Source organism: Coloeus monedula (genome assembly GCF_965178545.1).
Source record: "Coloeus monedula genome assembly, chromosome: 15".
Classification (NCBI taxonomy): Eukaryota; Metazoa; Chordata; class Aves; order Passeriformes; family Corvidae; genus Coloeus; species Coloeus monedula.
In genome coordinates this window covers 5475382-5491129 of record NC_138795.1, presented here as the reverse complement: position 1 = coordinate 5491129, position 15748 = coordinate 5475382, and the positions used below count along the sequence as shown (strand labels likewise).

Genomic DNA, 15748 nt, shown 5'->3' with positions numbered 1-15748 from the left:
CTGGGAATGGAAGTCAGTGCCTGATGTGGCCTTGTGTCACCCCAGGCATGTCACTGTGTGCACCTCTGATGCCCATCTTTGGCTTTGCATGGGATCCCATTTCACCAGTTCATGGATAGTGTGAGGGTAAATTGCTGTTGATGGTGGAGGTGTTGGAAGTATGGAAATCAGCTCTGTTGCCTTAAAGCTGATTTCAGTAAAAAAAAAGGTGGTCTGGTGTAACATTGGAGGCACTGTAATTTAAGTTCCTGAACTGATCAGAGGGATGGAATTTGTGGATGTGTTTCCAGAGCTCTAGCCAGCTAACAAGGCCATGGTATACAACTAGATGCACTGGATTAAGGCTTTGATTCCACAGTTGTAAGTTTCTCATGATTCTGTTGCTTTCTCAACATGTGAGAGTGAAATATTAAGGTTTTGAAGCAGCAAAGGTATATTCCCATCTGTTGAGTTAATAGGAGGCTTTTCTTCACCCTGCTGAAGATCTGTCTTCCTTGGGTATTGGGTTTTGTCTGCCTGTGCTGCAAACTCAGAGATGTCCTTTGTTTGGCACAGCTCCATCCTCTGTTCTCCAGCTGGTTGGGGACCTTGCACAGCTGTCTCCAGGGTGGGGCATGAGTGTGTGTCTGCAGCAGATGATAGTGCTTCAGAGAGTGTTTGTTACATGTCAGTAGTGTTGCAGAAGACTACTTACAGAGCTGGGGGCTTTTTTACAATTCTGTATGTTTTTTAGGTGATAAGTCAAAGCTTAAACAGGATTCCTCTAAATGGTGGCTGCACAAGACACTGTGCAGTTTTTCTCAGAAAAGGCTTAAAGCTGGTGCCTTGCTTTTTCTTCCCATGCACTAAGCTTATCTGGAAGCTCTGGTATCTCAAAACACATTGAAGTGTGAAGGCAGCAGGCGAAGGCAGAGTAGCACTGCTCCTGCTACCAGAGCTGTTGTGCACTCCTGAGGCTGTTGGGTTTGACTCCCTCACCTCCTTTTCATTGCTGAGGTTACTGAATGAGTTGATTTGTTTTGGTCACCAGAACTCCCACACCCGTGTCTGGTCTATTTTTTAAGGTTAATCCTGAAAAGTCCAGGTGGGTTTCTATGGCTGGTTTTCCCTCTGGGTGAGAAGTCTGTTCTTCTCCCAAGGAAATGGTTAGCAGAGTGATGGAAGATGCTGAGTGGCAGTATCAGGGTTGGGAATTGCATAGGTGGGGTGCCTGAGCCAAAAATCTGCCATTTTGTAGGCTCAGTAGCTGTAGTGTGCCCCAGAGCATGTTCCTGCTTGTTAGCATATGGATGCCAGTGGTGTCCTGCCCTCAGCCTGGATCAGCCCCATGTCACGTGCAAGCGCTATGGAGGTGGAAGGGCAGAAGTGTTTGCATCCCAGTTACCTAATAGTGTTTGCAAATAAAGCAGTTGTTGGAGAGAGGCCTCACTTTCCTTCTGTCTGGCACAGCAGTTCCTCTGTCCTCTCCTCTCCCACATCCCACAACCAGGATTCAGCAGCTGTAGGGTGCTTTTCAGAAGAAGCCACTTCAAACCATGTGATCTGGAGTTCAGATGGAAAGCTGGGAGACTTCAACACCCTTGAGAGATGCAGGGTTGGGCTTGGTGGGCAGAGGGATGCACTTTGACATTCCCACTTCTGCTGTTGAGGAGGACAGGGAGGGCGCATTTGTAGCTGGATGTCTGTGGACAACTTTGGTGTGAACACCAAACTCCTCTGCCAGGTGACCGATGCTGTTCAGCTCCCAGGACTTGCTACTATGTGAAATTTGTTGCCTGCTCTGGAAGGGAATACTTTGGCCACTTCAAATGGATCTCCTGCTAGCTTAGTGTGCTGTGCCTGTGCCCTCCTGGCCTCCTGTGTGCTGCAGCCAGCCCTCCGCCTCTCCGTTGTGGAGGATCCCAGCCTTTTTAGTCTCGCCTCTGGAGGAGCTCCCTCTGGGTGGTTTAATTGCTTTTCTTTGAGCAGCTGTAACAGCTCTGTGCCCTTGTTGAATTCCAGAGACCAGAGCTGACTGCAGGGTGCAGTTGTGGATGTGCTGATGTTCAACAGAGCAGCAAGTGATGCTCTGTCTTGGTTTCACCACTCCTGATGACTTTTTTCATCTGCTGCACCCTGACCTGATCATTTTATACAATTGTCAGCAGTGTCTGAGATACCTTTCTTGAGTTTATAAATGCCCCTTTGAATTAAATGCTGTGAAGTTTTCCGTAAAGAGATGAGGGTGATGGTACCACTGCAAGGAAGTGTTTTTTAATCCTTTAGAAAGAAAAGGAGGGGAGATAGATCTTTAAATTAGGAAAGTGCTATGTTGCACTGTTTTGTAATTGGGTATTCCTGACTCCTTTGGGAAAACTTAGTTGGATTAGGGTGTTGTACTCTTTTTATGCTCTGTATTGACATGGGAGGTAGCCACCTGTAGCACAGGAATTAGCTTTGTCAGAGAGTGGTTTATGCATCAGGATTCATGTGATTGCGAACCCAGGGAGGAAGCTGCTATATCAGTTATTTATAAATAACCCAGAATGTCACTGCATCTCACTTAAGGTGGGGGGCATAAGTGAGGATGGTGTATCTTGTGCTTGGAAAGCATGCCCTGAAATTAGCTCAGCTGAGGTACAGTAATCCTGAAGTAACACAAAAAGAAGCCCTTCTGCTTGCACTCAAAGATCACAGGGATATTTGAGTACCTTGTCATGGTTTTAATACTCTGGATTCACCAACAGGAGGAAGCCCCCATACCTGTGCTTAGTTTAATCCAGGTGGTTATGGGACTGTAAGATTTCTTCAGCGCATTTGTGGAGACACCTTGATTAGTGGGTGACCTAGGTCTGACCTCCCTAAATCCCTGGGAAAGTTTGCTGCACCTGCTCCTACCACCAAATCACTGTTGCTTTCTCCTGCCCCAGGAGATGGGGCTGGATTTCTGCATGGTGCTGCTTTGTCTTCCTTGGCCTCACAAGCTGAGCTGCTGCTCAGTCTCTTCTTGTTCTATGCAGTCAGGGAGGCAAGTTTGCAGCTGTGCAGGCTGAGGGTGAGGTTAAGTGGTCACTTAGCAAGTGGCCACTGCTCAGGGGACACTCTGGCCTTGCAGGGATGCCGCTGCAAAAGTTGCTGGTCAGGTACAGGAATCACAGTGGGAGGAACTCGGAATGATGTTATTTAAATTATGTCACAGTCTCCTCTCTGGAAACCCATTCTCTTTGAGATGACAGGTTTTCCAGAGGCTTATTTTGTGCAGAGTTTGTACTTTTGCCTTGTACAACCCCTCTCCCCACCCACTGGCACAGTGGGAGCTGCACAGTCTCCTCCTAGACAGTGCGAACGCTTGGAGCTGGAGGGTCTCTCTGCAGGCGCTTGGCTCTCGATTCCTGTCTCTTTGTTGTTAAATATTTACAGTGAGACGTACCAGATGCTTTCCAGGAAGGGTTTTGTCAGCTTCCAAGTCCCCAGATGCAGCTGCAGAAGAGGTTGACGGCCATTAAAGGGATCGTGTCAGCGCGGCGCCCTGGGTTCGGCAGCGATGCAGTGACCTCCTCTCGCTCGTGCCACGGGCGCCGCCGGTTGTGCTGTCTCATCAGCCGCAGCGGGATGCAGGCAGAGAGCACCCTTCTGCTGATGACAACAGATTAATGATGTCTGGTCTAAGGCTTTTTGTTTTTCTTCTGCTTTGACGCTCTTTCACTGCAGAGGGAGCAGGTGATGCTCTTGGATTTTGTTCTCACACCTTTTTTCTGGGGCCATCTCTCCGCAGTGGTGCTGCCTTGGCTCCCGCTCCATTCTCAGCGCGCCGGTGTCTGTCTTGGTCACCCAGGTACCCTGAGAGGAGTAGAGTGATCCAGGGAGGCAAACTCCTGTCACCAGCTCTGGCATGGAGAAGCCAGCAGCTGGAGCATTGCTGCTGAATGCCTCTCCTGTGCTGGTCACACTGGTCAGGTTCCCAGTGTGCCTCCTGCTTTCAAGATAAGGTCCAGGACCTTGGGCTAGGCCCCTGTTTGTTGCTCTTGCTGCTTATCAGCTTTTGCTGCTGACAAGGTGACCCATTCCAGAGCACTGAGGATGGAGAGGGAGGGTCCCCCCCAGCCTGGACTATGTGCTGGTCTGGCCCCTCCACCCGGGATAGCCTGGACATGCACACAGGGCTTGCTCCCGTGCCAGGTGTCCCTGTTTTAAGTATTACAACTCCTGCTGGATGAGGATCTTCCAGGGTGCCGTGGAGGTAAGATCTCGGGAGGTGGCAGGTCGGCTCCTCTGAGGGGGGGGCCAGGGAGGAACAGGCTCGCTAGGTCATCGTTTTTCCAACTAAATATAGTTGCCCGTGCTTTCATAAGGTCGGGATTTTTGCATCACGTGACTGTCTTATCCCTCCCAGCCGGCAGTCAGAGTAGGGGATCGTGTGTCTGAATGGGTAATAATTAACTGTTAACTAGCTTTTCATTAGAGCCTGGCAGAGCTACGGGAGCTGAGGGAACTGCTCCTGATCCCTCCTGGAGGGTGGACACCCCCTTTTAATTTGCAAATCAGTTGTCCCCAGAGGTGAGTGGGGTGGGATTTTTTCTGTTTTATAAGGAGTTATGAGTCTGGTGTCTGTCTTTGCTGTCTTGTAGTTCCTGTTCATGTCAGCCCTCCCTTTCCCCTGTGACTGATTTTATTTTTTAGGTCATGAACTATCAACTGGTCTGTGAGCTGGCTTGAAGGAGGGCCTGACCCTCCATCTCCTCCACGATTTGGCTCACTTGCATACCCTGGGCCCCTGCAGCCTTGCCTCAGGTGCCCTCCTGTCCCAGCGCTGAGGTGTCCTTGCTGTGCCTCGTGCCTGGAGCGGCAGCTGGATCAACTCGAGCCTTTTCTCAGGGGCCCAGACTGACGCGGCGTTTTCCCTGGAGTGTTTTCCCTGGAGCGCGGCCGGCTTTTCCAGCCCCTCTCCCTGAACCATTTAACCTGACCCAGTGTTCACAGGTGTCCTTGAAGGCTTTTCTGTCTTCCATGCTGGCAGTGGAATTGCTGGTGACATGCTCTGCCAGCTGGAGATGTGTCTGCACCAGACGTGCTGGGTCAGACACTGATGCTGGAGTAGCCTCTCCTGCAGGGGTGGTGAGTGCATTTTCCCTGCTCAGAGACAACAGGGCGGCTCAGCAGCTGCGGGGGCCTGAGCCAGCCCAGCTTCCTCATTTTCAGTTTCTGAAGTCTGGTCAGCTGGATGACCTTGGCTATATCCCCTGTGTGATGCTTCTTGGTTTCTGGGAACCACTGGCTTCCCCTGGAGAGCCCTTAGTTTAGGATTCCTTTTTTTTTTTTTTTTTTGTAGAAAAGTGGTTGGGGGGTGGTTCATGTGCTGTCTCATTCCATGTGTGCCTGGCATCTCAGGGATTGTGTGCAGCGCTGTGAGCATGGGTTGTGTGTCAGGAGTTTCCTAGAAATCCTCTTCAGGAAAGAGGTTTGCTTGAAAAGGCGGTGGAAAGATGTCACTTGCCCTTAAGAGGGAGTTCATTTGCTACCTTTAAAAGTAGCTGTCTGTGCCAGGAAGAATCCAGGGTGCCCTCACTGACACTGTTAATGTTAGAAATGCCTGTTGGTGTTTTCTAACCCGCTCCTCCTGGAGTGTAGCTTGGTCACAAGTTGGAGCATTTCTGTCTTGGACTGAGAGGCTGCAGGGAAGATGATCATGCATTTTTGGTAAGTCCAGACCCTTCCTGCCCCTCGTTTGCTCTGGAAATAAAAGTCAGACCCTGCAGATAACGCACATGTGTAGAGCTTGTAGCAGCTTTGTGTGTTTGAAGGAGCAGTGCTGTTCCTCAGCTCCCTGAGAAGGGCTGTGATCTGCCTGGAGCCCCTGCTTGCTGTGAGGATCTGTGCTGCCCGTTTGTGCTGTCAGCAGATATGGGCTCTGCACGTGTCTTGAGCTGCTCCTCCTGTTCCAGGGCTTTCAGCTGAGAGATGTGAGGGCTTGGAGAGCTGGGATTATAACTCGGATGCCCACACTCAGCCTGTGACAGCGCTGTCCTCGCTCTACCTGCCTGTACCCCATCCTCCCTCCCTGTGCTTTTCCAGGGCAAACTCCCGAGCTCTTGGAGCTGCCTAGGGCACCCAGGTGGGAGTGTTCTCATGCTCTCTGTGGGGCTGTCAGATGCCCTTTTTGAAGTTATTTTTAGCGAGTGATCTTTGCAGCAGTTGCAGAGCTTGCATTGCAGAGAGGTGTAGGCAGCTCCTTGCTTCCTTTGCTGTTACAGTAGGGCTTGTACAGTGGAGCTTCTGCTGAGGAGCTGTGGAAAATTGCTTGGAAGGCTTTGAGCCGTGGTACCTGCAGCTTATCTCCTGCTCCAGGCTTTCCACATGATTTACAAGCCTGAATACTGCTCAACCATTCACCTGAAGGATCCAGTCTTCTGCTTGATCCTGACCTTGGCCATACTACTGCAGTTTTTCTTGCATGTACAGGAAACTTCTGATATTGCTGAGGTGTTGCAGATATTCCTCTTACCTTTGTAAGCAAGGCCAAATGCTGCCAGCTGGGAGCTGTGAGACCTCATGCTGCAAATGATGAGGCCGACTGTGGTTCTCCACAGTCCCCAGGAGCAGGTGGGAGCCCCTGTTGTGGAGACACCAACCCCTTTGTGCTCAAGATTCCTTGTGGTAACATCTCATTTAAAGCTGTTGGAGAACATCCATCCAGTGCTCCCTCGTTTCCTCCTCCATGCACTCACACGCCTGTGGCTGTGATTTGGTGGGAGGTAGAGCTGTAAAACATTGCAAACCTAGAGGAGGTGCAGTCTGCGGGCTGAGCCTGTCCTGAACCTTTCTGGCTTTGTGTGCCTTGTGATGCCTTCAGCAAAATGTGAGCATGCCAAGCAGTCAGTGCTATAAATCCCAGGCTTTTCCGCCCGTGTGTGGAGCTGCAGCGACAAGTGTTTCCCATCTCAGGCTGGCATTAGCTCTGGCACATGGCTGAGGCTGTGCTGGGAGCAGCTCCTTGGGAGGCAGGGCAAAGGTGGATCTGCACCTCTCTGCACACAGGGGTGCTACCAGATGGCTCCCTGAGGAGCCTGAGGTCCCCTCTCATCTGCTGCTGCTTCCCAGCCCCTTTACAGCAAGGGTGTGTTGCCCACCACAGCTTCTTACTGATGCAGAAACGGGTGCAGCACCCACAAAAGGGGCATTTGCCCATCCCTCAAGGCTTCTCTGCCTTTAAGTTAAGTTCAGGGGGTCCTCTTGGGATGGACTCAGAAAGAAAAGAGCTTTGTCACTGTCTGCAGGAGACAGGCTGCTGGTGGGAGCAGGGACTGTTGTTGGCTTGCAGGTCACATCTGGCCTGCAGGATTCGTCCTGCAAATGTCTCTGTGTGCTGTTGGTGGACATGAAGCTCACCAGCTGTGTCCTCTGATGGCTTGGTCAGGCTCAGACTCCATGTCCTGCACAGAGTGCATGGACAGTGAGGAGTGCCACAGGAGAGTCTCTGAATCCATGTCATGCCTCTGCTGCTGTGCAGATTAGGCCACCCTGAGAGAGAGACTGCTTGAGGCCTGGAGCAAGGACAGGGAGAGGGCTGGTGCCCTGAGTTTCCCATGTTGGCATGGTGGGGATGCACCTTTGGAGCTGTTCTCTGTTGGCTCCCTAAGTCTTCTCCTAGGCCCGGAAGGGGATTCTTGCTGCCATGGTGGGGTCCTGGCAGGCTTGGCTGTGGGTAGCTGCCTGCTGGGTCTGTCTCAAGGGAATGTCTTTGCAGATTGTGGTCAGTACCCCAGAAAGGACTCCCCTGCCCTCACAGAATGATTCCGAAGGAGCTATCTCTCTCCAGGGAGAATAGCTAATCCCAGGCAGAAACATTTTTCTCAGTTCACCCTTTTCCCTTTTTCTCAGACGTTTTTCTCAGCTCACCCTTGCCCAAGCTGCATTTGCTCTTTCTCACCTAAAAACCTCGAAGGAGCATTGTGTTGGTTGTGACTTACAGTCTTCACATGTGCCAAGAGTGTCCCGTGGAGTGTGGGAAGGAGGGAGGTTTGTTTGGAGACAGAAGAGTGAAGTGGATCCTGGTGGACTGCTGGGCACGTGGCCGTCTGTCCCACGCGGCACCGTCAAGCTCCTGCCAGGGCTCTGGGGAAACTGGGGATACTGGTCTGGCTCTGCCAGCTCCATCAGGACCTGCATCACAGAGCATGCGCCCCTGCCTCAGCCTCTTCAGCACAAAGTCCGGGCTCTTGGCTTGGAACCACCTTTATCAGCAGTTTCTCGTAGGTGCCAGGCTGTGGAGCAGGGAGCAGGATGGCTCCTTTCTGTCAACCTGGCTGCTGGGTAAGGAGGGGGTGCTGTGTCAGGGACAGTGTGCCAGAGCTGAGGACTCTGCACTCCTGCTGGGAGCCTGGGCTGCCCCCTGAGGCTGTCCTAGCTGCTGCTGGGGTTCTCTGAGCCCTGGTCTGCACTGCACATGAGTAGTACACCTGGAGCAGGCATTACAGCGTTCTTGCTATAGGTACAGGTATTTCTCCAATAATGCCAGGTCTCTGCCCAGCACTTCAGATTTATTCCCTCTCTTCATTTACCTTCTCTAAAATTCTATTATAAATGTCATTGGATGCAAGAAAAGGCAGGAAACGAGACTGCTGGGTGTTTGGTTTCATTTTCCCGGATAAGGCAGCAAATATGTTTCCTTGGCTGAGCTCAGTGGTCCTATGTTCTATGTCCCTGTTGGGGTGGAGGGACATTTAGCTGTGGATCTGCTGTCGCTCTGGCTGTCTGGTCCTTGTGCATGGGCTCTTCTTCCAGATAAGAGGCATGTGCTCACCTGGATGCCCCTGTGAGCCTTCCACCTCGATGGCTCTGTGCCCCAGACAGGTATGGGCTGAAGGAAGGCACGAGGTGTCTGCACAGCCTTGCCCTTGGTGTTTGTCAGGTGTGTTGGTGAGTGCTTTGGCCGTGGCACAGCCACGGGAAGGGTTTGACTGTGATAGCAGCATTGGGGCTGCTGGTGGGTGCTGCCACCTGTGCCTCATCCCCTTGGTTGCGAAGATGTAGTCTCCTCGTGGCTGGGCAACCCCACGGCTAGGCAAATGATCAGGTTCTGGCTGCAGGCAGCAGATCAAAACTCAAGACCTGCTTTTCTGTTCTTGGCTGTGCCAGCATCTGCCCTGTGGCTGCAGGCAGAGCTGCTCCTTGCTTCCCTGCCCGCTGTCCCCGTGCCAGCCTCACACCACTGAAACTCTGGCTCCTGCTGCAGCTGTTCTGTCTGTCCCCTCACACAGAGAGGTCCTGTTTTTCGGGAGGTGGTCAGGCACTGCTAGTGCAACTGAAATTACTTATTGCCACCAAACAGATGCAAAAGGAGGGTTGTGAGACGTCCAGGGGTCTGAGACATCTGTCAGCAGCTTTTAAAGGCTCGGCTGTGAACCAAGGCAGTATCCCTCCCTGCTTGTCCTGAGCTCCTGTGTGGGATGAGCAGCACTGACTTGCTCTCCATGTCTCAGGCGGATGCAGTGAGGTTTTCCTGCAGTGGGTCTTTTCAGCTGAGGACCACAAGACATGTTGCTGGTGCCCTTGATTATGTCACTGTGCCCTGGAGGGTGCCAGCCATGCGTGGCCTGTGCGTACCGAGGTCTTGACTCAGCAGATGGTGTGTCTGACCATGTGTCCACCGGCGCAGTCACACCCTCTCGGTCTCCACCGTGAATTGCTGGATCTCAGCTCCATCCATGCTCCAAGCTGGCCAGAGCTGCCCGCAGCCACAGCCCGGAGCAGCCTCCCTTCCTCCCTCGCTGCCGGGCAGCAGTCCTTTGCTTTGTGTTTTGTCTTCCGCAGTGCTCTGCAAATGCTAATTAGTCTTCTCAGCACCTCAGCGAGATAAGGGATCCCTGTTCATATCTTGCAGATAAGGAAAGCGGCAGAACTTGTTTCAAACAATCTCCTCCCTCCCCCGCAGGGATGATGGAGCCTGCAGCACCCGCCCCTGCAGCCTGTGCCCCTTCATCCTCTTTCACGGGTACTTGTGAGGGCCCCTTCTCTTTGACTGGTTCCCAGAAAAAAAGCACAAGAACGTCTATGGCCTTGAGGGCTCCTGAGCTGAAGCAGCTGGAGGAAAGGGCTGGATGCCATTTCTGTGGTGGGAGCAGGCACCTGGATGGGATCCTTGCAGGGAGAGAGAGAGCCCTGCTGTCCCCCAGCCCCGAGATCGAGCCTGATGAGGCTGTGCCAGTCCCATCAGTGCTGTTGGAGCAGGCAGGGGTGCTCTGTATCTGTGGAAAACCGGGCTGGCTGTGGATTTGTGCTGTAGCTCCTGGTGCCTTTTGAAGCTATATTTAGTTGGTGACATCTGTGGGCGTTGAGTGGAGGATTTTGGGGGCTGTTTTGAAAGCGCTGGCTCTTCCTACACTAGCAGGGAAGTTTAAAAGGCTTGTGGCAAGCTTTGTGCCGTGGAGCCAGGATTCTCAATGAAGTGCACATGGAATAAATGAGGCACACGTGGGACTGCCGCTGCTCATGAAGGGAGGCACTGCAGGTGGGTTGGGGAGGTCCTGGGGGAAAAAGGGAGGGTTCAGGGACCCAGCTGAGAGCTTGGACTCTTCTGCAGTTGAAATCCTTATGTGGGAGCTTTAGAGAAAGGAATTGGGGAAGGGGAGTGCACATGGTTCTGTCCTGCCGTGTCTGACTCTGCCTTATTGACACTTCAAAGCCTCCTGCTCTGAGCAAGGCCAGGATGAATCACTGGTTTTGAGGCTCAGAAGGGGACCGGTTTTGATCATCCAGGCAAAGTTGTCCAGCCTTGCGCAGGAGATCAAAGGCAGCTTTGAGCAGAGCTGAGTAGGCTACTCAGGGTGTTTCCCGGGGCATCCCCAGATAGCCTCTGCTGATCCTCTCTCCCTACCCCAGTCAGGGCTGCTTTTCTTCTAAACAAAGCCAGTGAGTCAGCAGAAATCCTCACTGCTGGAGCCTGGCACCTGGCACAGGCTGTCCCTTGGGGCAAGGCCCAGCAGGCTCTCCTCCCCCTGTGGAGCACCAGTGTCCTGGAGGAGACCCTCCTCGTGGTCCTTGTGGGGCTGGGTTGTGTTTGGTAGAGTCGTGCTGCTCTGTTGCTTGGACTCTGTGTGCCGTGTGTGAGCCTGATGGGGAGACCTCGCAGCCAAACCTGAGGGAGAAAGCAAATTGAGTTCCTATTTCTGCTTGTGAGGAGGTGGTGTGTGAGCAGGACCCAAGATGGGCCATGGTGAGGTTGAGATCTTGACTTGCTGTGAGGTCTTTGGTGGTGTGAACCCCAACGGTCTCACTCTGATGTGTTAAAACACCCCAGAGGTGCTTCAGTGCCTAAATACTTTCAGCTGTAGCAGGATTTAGGCACTTGATGTATCTGGCTCATTTCTCTCTGTACATTTCCTCTTGTGAACTTGCTGTCCCTGCTGGGATGCCTGAGTTCAAACCAGGATTCAGCAGCCAGAGACTTTTGCATCCCTCTGTCAGAGCCCTGCTCTGCTCCCTGGGCAGCACAGGCTCATGGTGCCGTGATGGGTCTTGGCCCTTCAAGGGCATGTTTGTTTTGCTGTTCTGTGGGTGCTTTGCAGAATGAGCTGAGCTCCTTGTCCCCCTTCCTCCCTGGCTGGCAAGGCCAAGAGGGGAGGGCAGAGCTAAGGCAGGGAGTGCCTTCCTGCAGCAGGTTAGGGTTAAAAGTCCATCTCTGACCCACCTGGATTGGTCAGAAGTTTTCTGATCTTATTGGGGCTGTTCTGAGACTCAAGTCAGGAGCTAGCTGTGTTCTCTGCTCACCTTTTCCTCTTAGCCCTCCTTTGATAAAGGGGGAGCTGCTTTGCTTCCTACCCACTTCTCTCCAGAGCCAACACTCCCACCCACAGCACTCAGCTGTGTTTTAACACTTTTGTTGTCCTTCTCTTGCAGAACTTACAACTCCAGCGAAAGTGGTGAGGGCTGCCAACCCAAGACAGAGGAAAGGAAGCAAGGTAAGGCTGTGCTGCTCTCCTCTTGATGGCCCCCTATTTCCAGTGCAGTTGTCAGTGCTGCATGAGCCTCTTGAAGGTCTGGAGAGCTCTCCCTTCACAAGCTTGGTTGTGGAGGGGCTAGTGTGCTGGCCTTGTTCTCTATATCCTCTTCAGCATTTTAGGGGTCTTGCATGTTGCTTTGACTGGCTTTCTGCCCAGCTAGGTCAGGGGAGACCTTCTCACCTCCCCTCTAACAGGGAGGCACCTGGAGGAGTCCTGGATGCGGGAAACATCTCATGCCACTGTGAGGACATCCCAAGTTCCTTGTGGGCTCAGCCTGTGCCCAGCTTTGCAGTGCAGACAGGGTGGTGACAGTGGTGTGTCCACAGCTCTGTCCTTCCCTGAGCAGTCTGTTCCTCACTGGCACACAGAGAGCCACAGGAATTGATGTCAGACAAAGCAACTCCTCTGGAGGAACCAGGGCAGTTTGTTCCAGGCAGTCAGTGGTGATGGAGGGACAGTTCCTTCTGGGGCACAGCTCGGGCCATGGGTTGTTGGTGTTGGCTCCCAGCAGCCAGTGGAGATGTATCTGCAACTTGATAGGACTTTTCTCCTCTGTTCCATTTTGGAGAGAGAAGGCCCCTGGGGATGAAAGGTGCTTCTCTCTGTGAAACAGGCATGGCCCTGCACTGGAATTGGTTTTCCCAGGAAACTTGCCTCCTGGGCAGAGGAGCCTGGCACCTGCATGTAAAGATGTGATCTCCTGAGGGATAAAATATTAATTTGACTCCACATTAATTTGGAAATAACAATCCCACAAGGGCAAGGAGGAGCCCCTGTGCCCACATAAACTCAGTGCCCAGCCATGATTCATTTGGTACCTGGGCAGCTGTTTGGCTTCTTTCCTCTGTCCTGCAGATTCTCTGGAACCTGAAAGAGGTGGATATAATAGTAGTGACCAGGTCATTTATTCAGCAGAGAAGTAGTTGATATTCCCCTGTGTGACCATGGGGTGACTGGAATGAGGGAGTCCTCAACACCTGCTTGAATTTTCTCCCCCACCACGAGACCATTCCCTTACTTTGTTGGCAGCACGTGGTGGTTGTAGCTGGGCACTCCAGTGGGGCTGTGCCTGGCTGTGACTGCCGCTAGGTGGAAGAGCTTCTTCAGTGAGATGTGGTTGCTTGAGGTGGATTTAGAATGCTGGAAGCTGAGTGCTTTCCCTGTCCAAGGGATGGTGCCTGTGATTGAGTGAATTACCCTGGGCAACTTGCTGCTGGGGGAGAATGTTTGGTGAGAGGCTGGGAGCTTGCAGGACTCGTGGCAGCCTCATTACCATACCTGATGGACATAAACTTGTCTGCAGTTACTTGGGATTAGTTCAGGGACCCTGCTTGGGTGGGGAGAGGGACTGTGCACGTGCAGTGTGAGTGTCCCCCTCCAGCCTCCTGGTGACAGCTGTTTGTGGGACAGTGGTGGGTGGAAAGGATTCTTCCCTGCTGCAGGGAACAGCACCTGCAGCTTTGTGCACTAACAGGACCTTTCTCTTTGGTACAAGGTTGGTGACTTCGGTGATGCCACAAATTGGCCAACACCTGGAGAAATAGCCCACAAGAGTGTCCAGGTGAGAGCACAGAACCATTGTGATGAGCAGGATAAGGCCCTTGCAGACCTCCCTGTCTCTCTGGAAGCACTGGCTGAGCCAGGCCGTTTGGGGTGCTGAGTGTCAGTGTGGAGGCAGCCAGGAATAGCGTGCAGGGAATTTCCTTTTAGGGCTGCCCATGTGGACTCCCTCCCTCAGTGCTATTCTGGGAAGCTGGAGCCCAGTCTAAACTCTGGGTTGGCTGAAGCAGGTAGGGCAACTCCCAGACCTGCTCTTCTCAGGGCTGCTTTGTGCAGCAAGGGGCTGGGCCAAAGTCAGGAGTTTGGTGGGAGGAACTGAAAATGCATGAGAAAGGTTTGATACGCCCAAGGGGCTTGGCCTTTCCTTCCTGCTGAGGACATGGGTGTCATTGCAACCTTTCTATTTTTGGATGCTGCTCTGCCAGCTCCTGGCTGTCTGTCAGGGCAAGGTGATCACTCACTCTTTTGCCACTGGGACAGTCTGGTCCCTTATAGGATGACCCTGTCCATGAGCACAAGGTCTCCCTGTCAGCCCATCTTGATGTCTCAGCTCAAGCACTTCCCAGCATCTTTGCGCTGCTCAGCCACGAGTCCTTCCCTAGGAGCAGGACAGCTCTGGGAGGTACAGACCAGGGATGCACCCAGCCTAGGGCAAGGTCTTCCTGTTCCTGCTGGGGCAGCTGGGGTCTGCCTCCAGCTCCTCACTTCTCTCACCTCTCACATCTTTCCTGCACTGATGTGTCCCCAACAGCCACACAAGGCACCATCCCTTCGGAAGCTACCTGTCAAGAAAGACATGAAAGAGCAGGAAAAGGGGGACGGGAGTGATGGCAAAGAGAGCCTGAAAACCAAATCTGATGAGTCTGGGGAGGAGAAGAATGGTGATGATGACAACCAGAAGTCAGCCCAGAAGAAGAAAGGTAAGGCAGGAGCTGATGGGGACTGTTCCCTGGGCTCAGCTTGTCTCCCCCTTCACAACCCACAGGCAGGTGGAAGCATCCTCTGCCTTCCCTGGGGGCCTTGCTGCAAGACACGATCCCAGCACTTGGGACAGCTGTGGGGAAAGGTGTTTGCAGGCTTCAGGTGTCATTTTGGTGGGAGCAGGTGGAGCAGGGCCCAAGGAGGGGCAGGGCAGGAGCCTGCCCTCCTGTGTGCTCCATGGTGGTGCAGAACAGCCCCTCATTGTGGGTTGTATCAGCTGTGGTTGACACGTGGGCTCAGTCTGGCCTGAGCCTGGGCAGGCAGAAGAGGGCAGAAGAAGGACAAGTGCTGTGATAATTGCCACAGGCAAGTTCTGAATCATGTCCCTCCATGTCTCAGAATCCTCGTCAGAGCTTTTCTGCATCCAGCAAGGCCTGGAGGGATGTCAGAGGACAGGGTCTGTCCAAAAGGCCCTGCTGCTTTCTTTCCCCCACATGTGGGGGCTGCGTGGCAAGAGGGGGCTGCGGGAGAGGAAGCAGATGCTCTCTGAACCTGTGTCACACCCAAACCCTGTCCTTTTGCAGGCAACAAACACAAGTGGGTCCCTTTGCAGATAGACATGAAGTCAGAGGTACCTAGGGACAAAACGGCCTCTCGGAACAACCGGCAAAACGAGCAGCACAGGCACCCCTCCAACAACCGCAGCGAGCTCAAAGGTGGGGGCTCGGGCTGGGCACCCGCTCCTGGCCTGCCTGCGGGGCAGAGCAAGCCCCGGTGACCAGGGGGCAACTTTCCTGCATTCAGAGGGCTCTGGGTGCAGCGGGCTTGCTCCAGGGAGGTGCTGTTGTGCCCTAATACCCCTCCTGCCTCTCCTTCCCGTGTGCTGCAGGCTGGCACCCCGACAACAAGCACGAGCGCAGCTGGCAGGACCACGACGAGACCTCCAGCGTGAAGAGCGAGGGAGGGGCCGTGCGAGGCACCTTCCGGGGCCGAGGCCGTGGCCGGGGCAGGGGCCGTGGCCGTGGCAGAGGAGGTGATCACTGTGTGTGTGCTCTTGTGACTGCAGGGAGAGTGACGCAGTGTGCAGGGCTCTGTGTCTGTGTGCCTGAGAGACCTGGGGCTCTAATGTGGGCTGGGGAGGGCAGAGCACTCCAGGGATACAGGGGAATATTGTGGCAGGTCATTCCAGATGGTAACTTGAGCTGCTTGTAACAAAGCAAATAATTCTTATTAGTGTTTTTATAAAAGCAAATGTCTTCCTGCTACTCAGGCCAAGCTGTTTTTCCTGT

The 15748-nt window shown here is 53.3% G+C and overlaps 1 protein-coding gene across 2 annotated transcripts in view; it reads left to right on the top strand.

Annotated features, from left to right (window-relative positions):
- LARP1 (La ribonucleoprotein 1, translational regulator) overlaps window positions 1–15748 on the top strand; it is a 46134-nt gene that overhangs the window by 17041 nt on the left and 13345 nt on the right. The window contains exons 3-7 of one of the 2 annotated variants that reach the window (XM_082291207.1): window positions 11875–11936; window positions 13474–13539; window positions 14290–14458; window positions 15044–15175; window positions 15349–15492. In XM_082291207.1, the coding sequence (XP_082147333.1) occupies window positions 11875–11936; window positions 13474–13539; window positions 14290–14458; window positions 15044–15175; window positions 15349–15492 (573 nt within the window). Of the gene's footprint in view, window positions 1–11874; window positions 11937–13473; window positions 13540–14286; window positions 14459–15043; window positions 15176–15348; window positions 15493–15748 lie in introns of both variants that reach the window. The other variant, XM_082291206.1, reaches the window with a different exon arrangement.